Below are 13,976 nucleotides of genomic sequence, written 5' to 3'. Positions count from 1 at the left end.
CCCCCCCCCCCCCCCAATGAACGTACATGAGAAACGTCAGCGCGATCTAATTAATATTCATAAGCAAAACCGTCGCAATAGTAGGAATCGTATTTCCAACAGCGCAATGAGCGCAATCATGAAGCGGGATGGTGGCAGCCGGTGGCCCTGGTTACTGTCGTTAGCCAAAGACTAATTTATTACGAGAAAAACATGCGTTGTGAGAGGAGAAGCGCGAGCTGTGTGATCGTTCAAGCGTTAATGTATTAATTTTAATTATATTCGTGTATTTCCTTGAAGGAGGAGCGGGATACATGACAGACACACAATTCCTTCAGGACATGTGAGTGTACTTGCATTAGACAGCCATCTTGCGCTTTTAACAACGATTGTTGCTTTTATTTACTGCATCAAACCCAAATCAAACGTATTATGTTAATGAGGCTTTGATGCATTATTCATAAGGAGTTTATATCTATGACATGGTAGTGTGGATCACACTTGAAGTGCTTTAATTACAATGTCTTACTCCTCAGGGTTGTTGAAAGCATAAATATAAAAATATGACAGTTTGTTTTCAGGCCTTCATCTACCTCTACAAGCAAACACACACATGTAAAGATAGCAGGTGTATTTTTATAATAATATGGTGTTGGTTCTGCATCCAGCACTTCTGGTCCACCTTGCTCTGAAAGCTTAATATAACCCTATGACAGTATGTATGCAGCTTATTTGTACTATACTATAGTGTACTAGCAGTATCAGCTATAAGGAGCTGCTGAGGGAATTTGTCCAGCCTCTCACTGCGTCCTGGCAATGCCCTATGTAGTAAACAGCATGTGGGGGTCGACTGCCTTCAGGTCAGGCTGATACCTGATCCATGTCCTGGTGACAGTGGAGTCATTGTGCACTTACTATAACCTACTGTAGTGTTGTTAGTGTGTTGTATACCACATCTCCCATAGAAGACGAAACCAGTATAGCTCAAAGGTGTTAACTGTCCAGGTAGTTTAAGAATACACATGAGAACACAGCAGATCCTAAGTGCTGTTATTGGTGGAGGCTTTCAGATGGATCTGAAGAACCTCAGGCCTGTTCCTGGGAGATGTTCAAAGCTAGGCTAATAATGAGGATGTTTATGTGCCAGCAGAGAATCAAACATATGTCTTACATTTCATCACAGCTCCTCCATCCATATTTATTAAAATTTTGTGTCAAGCTGTCTGCCGTGATGCTTGGGTGTTGTGGATGGTTCTTGTAGCCCACTAGTTAAGCATGGTGCTCGAAACGCTATGGTCATGGGTTCAGTTCCTAGAGAACTCACATGCTGATAGACCATGGCTGCATTGTAAAGCTGCACTAGATAGTGTCTGTCTAATAAATAAATGTAAATAATGACCAGTATAGTAAGGGTTTGTGATTGTCAACTAACCTTTATCTAACAGTTAACCAGTTTATATAGGTTTTAATATTTGATGTATGGTTAGTGTGCTGAGCTTAAACTGGCAGACAGTTTGCACCGTTAGGGGCCATTAGCACAGAACAAGTTTTGCATTCAACTGTACTGATTTTCCATTGTTTTCCTATGTAAATATGTGCTAGACAGACAGTTTGACCATTGTGCTTGTTTTGCATCCTTTTTCAGGGTCTCAACACTCAAATTAAAAGACTTAGATTTTTTTTTTTTGACCCCCCCCCACACACACACTTCCCTTTATCTCATGTTTTAAGTGCAAAAACTCTGTCTGTGCGATTGGCCCCTAAAACTGTCTCAGAAAACATTGTTCAATTAAATTCAATTCAGGTTTATTTGTACAGCGTTTTTCACGATACAAATCATTGCAAAGCAACTTTACAGCAAATTTAGTGGTAGCTTATCAGTGGTGACTGTCAGTTAATGTACATATGGCTAGAATCTACATTTGTTATTGTATTTCTGATGTTATCTATTTTATCAGTGAAGAAATTCATAAAGTCATTACTATTAAACTGTGAGGGAATATTTAGATCAGGTGGCGTCTGGTTATTCGTTAATCTAGCCACTTGTGGATTGTGTCCACAAATGCAGCTCAATTTGATGCTATTTGGTAATTGTGTTATGTTTCCGGCCATTTTTAAAAGTTAAAGTAGTCCGACTTTTATTAATGTATCTCAAAACTCTATTTCGTTTATCTGTTTGTTTCTGTTATTGATTGATTGATTTATGGACTGCATGAAAGTGTCTTTTGTAAACACCAAGAATGCACCATAATTTGGGCTAGGGGTGCTCCGATCAGGATTTTTGAGACTGATCACCGATCGCGATCACAGAAAGCAGTATCTGCCAATACGATCACCGATACAGATATTTTTAAAGCCTTATTTTTATCATGTAGAATTATTTATAAGACTCCAATCAGGGCCTTATTCAGGGCCTAAATTTCATTTTTGAAAATGGGAGAATTCTCCTCTTATAGGTGACTCTTGTGAGAGGAGATTTTTTTAAATTTGAGGTGTGGAGAGGAGCATTTTTTAGACATTTTTCAAAAATATATATTTATCTCACCTAAATGTTCGATCATGCAGTGCATTTTTGTTTTTACACTCATGCAATTGTTGCACAATAGTTTACACAGAGCACAAAAAAGTTGCTCAAGCAAGTGGCAAAACATTTAAAATACTTTTCTTACATTATCACAAACATTCTAAATTAAAACTTACCACTGACAGAAACAGTCAGCTCTACTGCCTTTTCTTTTGCTTTTAAATCTTTATTACAAGCAATCTTGCAGTTCATAAATAACTTTGTTTTCCTACCTCCACGAGTGCCATCTATTCTTGCCTTGTTTATCTAAAAGTGCTCTTTTCCTTTAAGGTTTAGATGCAGTGATAAGTTTATTTAGCTCTTCCTGTCCTATAGTTGTAAAGCACTGCAGTTTATCTTTTGGTGTGATGAATGAAGCTGAAGTATTATACGCTGTAGAATCTACATTTGTTATTGTATTTCTGACGTTATCTATTTTATCAGTGAAGAAATTCATAAAGTCATTACTATTAAACTGTGAGGGAATATTTAGATCAGGTGGCGTCTGGTTATTCGTTAATCTAGCCACTTGTGGATTGTGTCCACAAATGCAGCTCAATTTGATGCTATTTGGTAATTGTGTTATGTTTCCGGCCATTTTTAAAAGTTAAAGTAGTCCGACTTTTATTAATGTATCTCAAAACTCTATTTCGTTTATCTGTTTGTTTCTGTTATTGATTGATTGATTTATGGACTGCATGAAAGTGTCTTTTGTAAACACCAAGAATGCACCATAATTTGGGCTAGGGGTGCTCCGATCAGGATTTTTGAGACTGATCACCGATCGCGATCACAGAAAGCAGTATCTGCCAATACGATCACCGATACAGATATTTTTAAAGCCTTATTTTTATCATGTAGAATTATTTATAAGACTCCAATCAGGGCCTTATTCAGGGCCTAAATTTCATTTTTGAAAATGGGAGAATTCTCCTCTTATAGGTGACTCTTGTGAGAGGAGATTTTTTTAAATTTGAGGTGTGGAGAGGAGCATTTTTTAGACATTTTTCAAAAATATATATTTATCTCACCTAAATGTTCGATCATGCAGTGCATTTTTGTTTTTACACTCATGCAATTGTTGCACAATAGTTTACACAGAGCACAAAAAAGTTGCTCAAGCAAGTGGCAAAACATTTAAAATACTTTTCTTACATTATCACAAACATTCTAAATTAAAACTTACCACTGACAGAAACAGTCAGCTCTACTGCCTTTTCTTTTGCTTTTAAATCTTTATTACAAGCAATCTTGCAGTTCATAAATAACTTTGTTTTCCTACCTCCACGAGTGCCATCTATTCTTGCCTTGTTTATCTAAAAGTGCTCTTTTCCTTTAAAACTAGCCAACAAGCCATAGCCTGTGTTGACTGTGAAACACAGTAGACTTTAATTATATGCATTTATGGTGTAATTACTACATTTTCGTTTTTATATTTACTGCAAACAATGCACTGTTACTTTAATTCAGCGCTTGCAGTGCAGCAACAATAGACTCGGTGTGGAAACGATCTCTGCACTGCTGCAGACGCACCGCTACTGGAACGCACTGCCGCACCGCAACCGTGTGCAGTGTGAACGCTTTAATCCGTTAACATGAGCGCGGAAAAAATACGCACTGCACTGCAAACGGAGTAATGTGAACCTGGTGTTATGTGTGTGCATGAGCGCACGGTCTCCAGGAGAGCGCGAGAGCGCTGAATGGTTAAACATTGGCAAGAATTAAAAAGAAATGCAATTTATAAACTTTAGTGATGATGCAACACTGCCGCGACTGTGCAAGTGACAATTCCTGTGTCAACTGTGCAGCGTGCAGCTCGCTTCTAGTGCAGACGCAATGTGATTTGAAGCCATTTGCGCATTTTGAGAGGGAAAGAGCGCGCGCGGTGTTTCACTCACGCTGTTTGTGAAATTATGTCCCACAGAAGGTTTTCAAATTACTTTAAGAGTTATTTAATGAAGAAATATGAGTTGCACCTCACCTTCAGCATAATAATTATTTCACCCGCGCCGGACAGAGACTGAGATGGTGCCGCTGCATGTCGTGCCAAACCTCTCACGGCAGGCGCGTCATCAGCTTGAGATCGGCCTTTTTAGAGACCGCCGATCAAACATCCCAAAGCGATTATCGGCCGATATTGATCGGTAGCTGATCAATTGGAGCACCCCTAATTTGGGCCACTGAAAAATAAATAAATAAAAATAAAAATAAACTGCAAATTTAACCAGTTGAATAACAGAAAATTATACTGAATGTAAAGGAAGATTGAGATGTTTTCAGTTGATTAGATGCTCACCTGAACTGATGTGTGATGAGATGCACATTGAGAAATCTGGAAAATTATGAGTGTGTCTTATGGAACACTAGCAATATTAACATATTATGGTGAAAATATAGTTGTACAGATATCATATATTATACAGACATGCTTGTATGAAATCAACAAGACTTCCATTTAAAAGTTTGTGTAAAGTCAGTATTACAGAATACATATTGTTGAAGTTTTTAATTGAGAAGTCACATTATTTGAAGAAAACTATTGCAATTAACATTTTTTTTTGCTTTGATCCAGATGGTGCAGAGTTTTTGGTTTTGCCCAAAGAGTTATATTTTAGTGCATCACTATTAAACACCTCCTAAACAATGAGTCATATCCAGGATCAAGCCTAATTATACAGTGCTTTCATGAACCCACTGACTAGTCTGCTTTTAATATACTGGCACGTCCCTGGTTGACTAGACATTGCTGCGTGTTACCATGAGGTTGCTAGTGTGTTGGTGGTGGTTGCATAGCATATTCCTGTGTGTTTGCTAGGGCATTTAGTGTGATTTACATGCAATTAATGTGGGTCTGTGCAGTTTCTATGTATTTTTCTCTGTGATCTGTGATATTTTCTTCAACAGACACACAAGCCACATTAACACAGTAACCAACATTAAGCTCCACAACATGTGTTGAGCTGCACACACTCAGACACAGAAATGTCCACAGACGACAGCATTAATTTAGTCTCAAATACTGTCTGTGTCCATCTTCTGGAGGGATAAACTCATATTGTGCAGTCAGACGTAGGAGATTGTGTTCATCCGACATTGGTTACTCAAGAAGATGATCTAATGCCACCCTGTGAAAAACATAAACAGACACTGTTAGTGTGATTTGTACATGCTTCACGATTGCTACATGTGACAGCACCAGAAGATATGAGGAAAATCAATGGATGGAGGCTACTAACTAACATTTATCTGATAACTTTGACCGTTAGTTCATCAGGGGCCAGATTCATGATAATCTTAAAGGGTTAGTTCACCCAAAAATGAAAATTCTGTCATTAATTACTCACCCTCATGTCGTTCTAAATCCGTAAGACCTCCGTTCATCTTCGGAACACAAATTAAGATATTTTTGATGAATTCCGAGAGCTCTCTGACCCTCCCATAGGCAGCAATGTAATTACCACGATCAAGGTCCAGAAACGTAGCAAGGGGATCTGTAAAATAATCCATGTGACATCAGGGGTTCAACGAGAATATTTTTTGTACGCAAAGAAAACAAAAATAACGACTTTATTCAACAATTTGTCTCCTCCGCGCCACCCTGGTGCCATTTTGGAGAATATCCACTGAACGTAAACAGTGTATGCTATTCTGTGTCAGCTGCGTCACGCGGATTTGAACGAAAACAACATATCCGTGTGACGTATTCTTTGCGTACAAAAAGTATTCTCGTAGCTTCGTAAAATTACGGTTGAACCCCTGATGTCACATGGATTATTTTACAGATCCCCTTGCTACGTTTCTGGACCTTGATCGTGGTAATTACATTGCTGTCTATGGGAGGGTCAGAAAGCTTAAATATTAATATTTAATTATTTAATTAATTAATTTAAAGCACACACATCTTACTGTCTAAATGTTTTTTGATTGTTGAAGGCACATTAGCTTTTTGTTCTGAACAAAAACAGCAGACAGGCTTATTGAAAATGAAAATTCTTTAAACTTTTGACTTGTTCCTTCTTTATTTAAAAAAAATATATTTTAAAGGCTGAGGTTTGTTCATTTGAGGTTTGTCACTTTATACAACTCTTTCTATTTGTGAAAACCTGTATTTGAACTGCAAATCATGTTTTTTGAAGTCATTTTATGGTTTAATATGTTACAATAGACACTGCCCTACCCCACTCATACAGTATTTATTTTATTTTTGCAGGGTAAAAAGCCTTAAATATTATTTTAAAAATCTTGCAGATACCCTATAAATTCTTTCTTTTTTTTTTATTTTATAACTTATATACTGTAAGTTGGCTATTTATCTTATGCAATGCACCTTGAAAGTGCTTGAAAAGTGCTTGAATTTGAATTTGGAAAAGGTGTAAGAACCCTGAGGCTTTGGCGTTTTCTGATTGCATGGCACTCTTGCCGAAAGCTTGTGATCAATGAAAAACTCTTATTTTTGGGCTGCCTACAGATGACCATAATAATAATAATAGTAATAAGCACATAAACTATTTTCATTGCTTTGCTACTGACTTGACCGGAGTCGACTCATCGTGGTTTTTAATGACGCTGTAGTTTAAAAAAATTAGCCTACTTTTAAAGAGCCTGTCTTAAGATGGAGCAGACTTTTGGATACATTTGCTGTCTTTTTACACTCTTTCTAGAGTGAGTATGTCCTCCTGTATCAGTGTGCGTGCAGTGCACGCTGCGAAACACGTCCTGTGTATGGAAGCTCTCATATGTGCTAATGCTGCCCACAGTTATGTTGCAGATATAAAATTAAAAACAGGGTTCCTATTTGACCAGCTTACAAGCTGTTTCACTGACGTCTTTCAGAGATTGAAAGACTGATTGATCGATTGAGACATGATACGGATTTTGTTATGGAAGGTGTACTGAATCTTTCAACGTACCTTCTGATGTTCATTCATATATTTGGTGCTGTGTAACTAGTAGTATTGTGATTTATTTTGCTTATTGCGATTTATTGGATGGGATGCACGCTACAGTGTTCTGTTCATTCATGAGTCTGTTTATCTGTTCTCTTGATAAATAAATGCATAATTTAGCCTATATACTTGGCCTGTAAGTTCATGATTAAAAATGACAAGGTGAAAAAAAAAAAAAACTAGTAATGTCTTATTATCATTAACATATGGAAATTAAAATGATGGGGTAATAATAGACTGATGGAATTTGTATGACCCAAAATGACGGACAATGCGGAAGTCTAATGCAACCTCTGATGCAAGTGTACAAATATATGAGAAAAGCCACAGCAAACTAAAACCATTTGGTTTGCAAAATCAGAAAAATATCCTGGAAAATCAAAACCATGCAGAATTCTGATTGGACTGATTAGTGCATTACTATAGAGTGCTTCCTGTGTTTATGTAGAGCATCTGAGGCTGTTTAATTTCAAGGACTTTAACCATCCCCTTTTAACCAATCAAAATATAGGTTACCACCAAAAATCTTCTCTGTAACCAATTATAATGTTTAAAATGAGACCGTTTTATTTAGGCATTTTTTATTGATGTGAAGTGTTTTAAATTTGTAAAACGAATCTTGTCACGTAATGATTCAGTGAATTTGATTGATTTGAATGATCAAATACAAGTACTCAAGTACGCATGTCCACCTCTATGTCTTACAAAAGCCTGTGATAAAGGCTGTCATTGTCCATGGAGCAACACATGATCCATTCGAGAGGTCATAAACACTTGTGCTACAGATAACTAGTGATTTTCCACTGGTGAAAGTAAGAGCTTGTGTAGATAAGCTGGACTGCTTCCAGCAGCAGCAGGACTCAATATTTGATGAGTGAACAGATCCAGCCTATCAGATATCTGTTCAGTTTATTTGTGTTCACGAGTACAACACACGCCCAGAGTTTGAACGCTAATGCCTAGATATATGCCTATGCACATAATGTTATCTAAATACTGAGTTTATTCATTCATGGCATACATGATTAGTGAAACACTTTGATGTTTCTCACGAACTTACACCTTTATAACTTTACCAACCTTACATGGAGAAGCATCAAGAAAAATATATCCCCACGTTACTCGATAGTATTTAAATGCATCATCGGATGAAGATGACTGATGAATGTCCAGAGTGAGCAGAGCTGGACTCTAGACATAGAAGAAACTCAAATATAAGAGTGTTTTCATTGGTGTCACTACATTCCCATACTTCCTTTTGTGTCATGGTTGTGTAATTACTATAATCATTTACTCACCCTCATGTCATTCCAAACCAGAAAGACTTTTACGCATCTTTGAAACACAAATGAAGGTATTTTAAATGGAACATGAGATTTCTGTCCCTCCATTGAAAGTCCATTCCTCCAAAACTTTGACGCTTCAAAAAGGCATTGTAAGAGTAATCCATATGAATTGAGCTGTTTAATCCAAGTCTTCTGAGACATAATCGCTTTGTATGATGAATAGAATTAATTTAGTTACACACATACTGTATAAACATTTCTTAGCTGCACACATATATGGAGCTCATCAAATGTGGTAAACGGAATCTCTGCTTCTAAATTAGTGTGAAAATTTCTTTCAATCCAGGTTAAAAGGCCCTTTACAAACTATGGAATTTTGGTGAAATTGACTTTCAATATAGGGACAGAAATTTTGTTTCATTAAAAATATGTTCATTTGGGTTTTGAAGATGAACAAAAGTCTTATTGGTTTAAAACGACATGAAGATAAGTAGCCTAATTGATGACACAATTTTCATTTTTGGGTGAACTATCCATTTACATGTGAGTGGTCGTTGTAATTTACCCTCAGTTCCCTTTCTTGGGAACTTCGAACTGCGTCCTCTAGGGGTCGCTAGTGACGTCATGGCTGTCGCCGGCCAACGAGTTGGTGTTTTTTCAATGTATGCTTCAGACACGGGTCACGACGAGGCGTCCCCCATAGCGACCCCTAGAGGACGCAGTGTCTCGTTCCCTACTCAGGGAACCATGGTTACATAAGTAACCTGAGATGATTTCTTTCATTTCGCTTATAATTCTGCTATTTATTCCTTACTTTTTATTCATCTGTGGTTTTTATTCTTGTTTTGTGTGTCTGTAGGTGAAGACAAATCAGGAACCAGACGTGGTTTATTAGGAGAAAAGTTTGTTCTGCTCTTCCTGCTGACTTGTGTTCTAAAGCTTTACACATCACTTCATCACAATGGTATGTTCACATTTCTCTGCTGTTATAATAATAATGTTTCTACAGGTTGTTATCTCTTAATATATAATATTATGCTGGTGTCATTCTGTGCAGTGCTTTGTCCAGCAGATATTAAACACAATTATTATATTGGTAACACTTTACTATAAGGTCACATTTGTTAAACATTAGTTAATACATTATCTAACATGACCTAACATGGAGCAATATATTTTACAGCATTTTTAACCTTTGTAAATATTAGCACCTATTATGCCCCTTTTTACAAGATATAATATTGGTCTTGGGTGTCCTCACAATGTGTCTGTGAAGTTTCAGCCCAAAATACAAAACAGATAATTTATTATAACAGCTGGAAAATGTCATTTTTGGGGTATGTCTAAAAAAGAGCTGTTTTGGAGTGTATGGCTTTAAATGCAAATGAGCTGCATATTCCCACCTCGTCTCCAGAAGAGGGCGTCGCGTATACGTCTCTCTGCATTGCATATCTACAGCAATAAGCAGCCGGTAGAAGCAACATAACTGAGAGCGAGAGAACCGGTGTTTAACCGTACATATGGGAAGCCAAATGCACTGAAAGTGGAAAGAAACAGCGTGAAGTTACAGAGCTCACGCTGCGCAGACCTGTCATCGGCATGGATCAATTGACCGAGCCGAGCGACCGCACTACCGAACGAATCTCGCGCTATAAACGGCGCAAACTAATCTCACAAGTGCGGCGCTGATCAGTTAAAAAATAATTAATGTACGCACACAAATACGGTTAAAACGCTAAGCACTGTAATGACATGACATTCACAAAGGAGTCTGGAGTGGTACACGTATTTAGGTAGATTTTGATGCGCATTACCTTGAAAAATGAAAGTAATCCACAGCGTCCTCAGCAGCTCAGATGTTGGGAGACTATTGTCTCTATCGCAGTTACACGCTCATGTGACATTGCTGCGCTGCATGGTCACAAAAAGTTATCGTTTGCATGTGTTTAAAAAAGTGATTTTAAGCCGTTGAAATGCAATCAGCAGCGAAAGAGAACTCATTTCATGAAGACTGTGCTCATAGAGCGTGGCAGTGCTGAACGGAGTTATTTTTGCCATTTTAGGGTGTACTTACACTAGGCGTTTTGAACCGTGCCCGAGCGCGTTTGACCCCCAAAGCCCAGTTCGTTTGACTAGTGTGAGCGTTCCGTGCCGCGCTTGGGCGTGGTTCGTTTAGCCGTCCCTGGCCCGGTTGGAAGAGGTGGGCCAGGGCACAGTTTGGTTGGGCTTGGGCTCGGTACGCATGCAGTGTAAGCGTGAACCGCGTCAGAGCACAGAACAGATACTGTTTTGTGTGTGCTGCTGTCATCATTACGACCGCAAACATTAAATTACTACTACTACACTACACTTTTCAATTAATTTAATTCAATCAAGTATATTTAGGTTTATAATGGCTTTGGTTAATGATGAACAGGAAATGTAGTTTGCGATTAAAGCTGCAAATTATATAATTAACATCAGCTGCCTCCGTAATAATTTTCTGATACATACATGTGAAAATCAACGCACAACATAAATTATAAATGAATTATTATTAATTATTCGGCAGAATATTAGTGAAAGTGGTTTTCTCCATTATCTCATACATGACGTATGCGTGCTCCGGCCCGGAAAGTTTAGTGCAAGTGTGAGTGCAGGCCAGCGGGTGAGTGGGGAGGGGGGATAATCGCGCTCGGGCACGGTTCAAGGCAACCATGCCTAGTGTGAGTACACCCTTATAGGCCTTGAATGGTTAAATACACACACTTGTATCTGTCAAAATGCCCATCTTTGCAAGTATCCTCGTAAACACAGTAATTTAGGTCTTAAGTGAACGCAAACAGCTGAAAAGAAAACGTGTAACAGTATATTGGATCCAGGCAGCTCTTAAAGTGACAGCAGTCTAATATTCCTGCTGTCTGTTAATCAAACAACAGAAGAGAGAAAATCTCTTTTGTAACTGTAATAAGAAGAAATATATATCTAATTTGCACAGTGAAGAATATGCTGTTTTTTTTTTACATTTGATTGCTTTATCAGGGTGTCCGCGGGTCCTTAAAAAGTCTTAAAATGTCTTAAATAACGTTTTCCTAATATAAGGCCTTAAAAAGTCTTAAAATGTCTTAAATTCGGATTCGATGGGATTTGGATTCTTAAATATTTTTGGTCTCATTACCGCTAAAATATCTTCAATCTGACGGACCTAATGACTGTTTACAATCATTGGACAGACCCAAGATTTTTTCTTCCCCGCGGTAAGTTACTGCGTCATCAGAGGGAATTGCAGTAAGTTAGCAGAATACAGAATAAATAAAATGTGTATTTCCATTACAGGTTTAGGTCTTAAATTTCATATAAGGTGGTATTAAAAAGGTCTTAAAAAGTCTTAAATTTAACTTGTTCATGTCTGCAGAAACCCTGTTTATACAATGTATGTATAATTTCTTATTCATTTGTTCTACTGTAGTTTTTTTTTATCCTATTGCTTATAAGTAGTTTCTTATTCTTATTTAATCGCTGCCTGAGTACTTGTCTTCAGCGATCTTGAGGTTTTATTATTATTATTATTATTTAGTATTTATCAGTTTTTTGTGATATTGACACTGGTGGAAATTTTTATGGTATCAAAAATTTTTATATCATAAGGACTTTATTTAAAGAAAAAATAACTATGTTGTGATATATATTGTTACTGTGAAATAAACTAAAAAAGATCTTGGTCGCTCACCACTAATGTTAACAAATGAAACCAAACCTTATTGTAAAGTGTTACCATTATATTATATAATCATTCAGGGCAAGTTAGCTATTAGCACTGACGAGTCTTTTTTAAAAATATGTAATTGTGTGCATCCTAATGAGATGGTTTTGGTCAGTCATTGGATTTTGCTTTTATTTACTCTCGTAATTGAACTGCCTATACTCCTGAAGTTTGCACAGATCACTGTATGAAGATATTTGCGGCTATGGCCAGTGAACCACTCGAAGGGTTCCATGAGGTGAACCTGGCGTCACCCACCACCCCAGATCTTCATGGGGTTATAGACCCGAGCCCACCAAAGCACAACGCTCCCCCCAGCACACTGTACCGCACACACGCTTTGACTTCTAGCCAGAATGCACCCAATGCTCTCAGAGCCGACCAGCTGCCCACCCAGCCCGTGTACTCGACCCCCCGTCACCTGGGCACAGAGGACACCCTCAATGGCAGGTAAGACTCCAGAAACAGTAGGTGAACCAAACACAGTGTCTACACTCAGGGTTACCAGGTCTGAAAAACAAAACCAGCTCAATCAATATTAAAAACAAGCCCAAACACATTTTTTTCCATGGGTTTCCACTCAGTCAGGGGTCTCCTTCATCACAATTGTGTTCTGGGGAGATTGCTTTAACCTGTGGACTAAAAAACAACCTGTGGCAACAGTGTAAAAGTAGCCCAATTCTATGGGAAAACCATGGACTTGGGAACACTGTCTATACTGGATGTATTTTGACAAGCTACTCCAGTCATTTAATTTTAGTAACCAACTATATATATATGTGTGTGTGTGTATAATACACCTCATGTCGCTCCAAAGCTCTATGACTTTCTTTCTTCTATGGAACATAAAAGAAGATATTTTGAGATGTTTTTTTTTCAGTCATTGGTCACAAAAACTGTTTGGTTGCCAGTATTGTTCAAAATATCTGCTTTTATGCTGTAGAGTAGAAAGTTATGTCGTACAGGGGTGGAACGACATGAGAAACGATTGAGTGAATGTCATATTGAACAAAAGTGATGCAACACTGTGTCCCAGTCCCATTTCCGTTTCCTGCCCCACTGTATTTGGCAAAAGCCAAAAAGGAAGTATTTTGTATTATTTTGAGGAGATGCCATCAAAAGCTTATGAGCAATAGCAGATGTATCTGGATATGATCTACAGTACTTGTCAATAGTTGGAAAACATTACAATTTTTAAATGTTTTTAATGAACTCTTCTACTCACCAAGGCTGGATTTATGTGCTCAAAATGCAGTAAAACACTAATACTGTGAAATAGTGTTACAATTTAAAAAAGTATATATATTTTTTAAAGATGTTTTTATTGTAATATATTTTAAAATGCTTATTTGCTGTTCAAGAAACATTTCTTCTTATTATCAATGTTGACAACAGTTGTGCTACTCAATATTTATGTGTGTGTGTTGCGTTCTAATAGAAATTAATGCTTTTATTCTGCA

The 13,976-nt window shown here is 37.5% G+C and overlaps 1 protein-coding gene across 5 annotated transcripts in view; it reads left to right on the top strand.

Annotated features, from left to right (window-relative positions):
* The first annotated feature begins 95 nt into the window (after window positions 1–95).
* The window catches only part of LOC107689177 (rab-3A-interacting protein-like), a 38,785-nt gene continuing 24,904 nt past the window's right edge, over window positions 96–13,976 (top strand). For all 5 annotated transcript variants that reach the window (XM_016490361.1, XM_016489591.1, XM_016487451.1 and 2 more), the window contains exons 1-3: window positions 96–322; window positions 9,634–9,738; window positions 12,696–12,966. In XM_016490361.1, the coding sequence (XP_016345847.1) occupies window positions 12,704–12,966 (263 nt within the window). In that variant the 5' untranslated portion in view covers window positions 96–322; window positions 9,634–9,738; window positions 12,696–12,703. The remainder of the gene's footprint in view (window positions 323–9,633; window positions 9,739–12,695; window positions 12,967–13,976) is intronic.

Source organism: Sinocyclocheilus anshuiensis, unplaced genomic scaffold (assembly GCF_001515605.1).
Source record: "Sinocyclocheilus anshuiensis isolate Anshui unplaced genomic scaffold, SAMN03320099.WGS_v1.1 scaffold73, whole genome shotgun sequence".
In the NCBI taxonomy this organism is placed as follows: Eukaryota; Metazoa; Chordata; class Actinopteri; order Cypriniformes; family Cyprinidae; genus Sinocyclocheilus; species Sinocyclocheilus anshuiensis.
The sequence above is the reverse complement of the archived record's forward strand: the minus strand, read 5'-3'. Positions and strand labels throughout refer to the sequence as shown.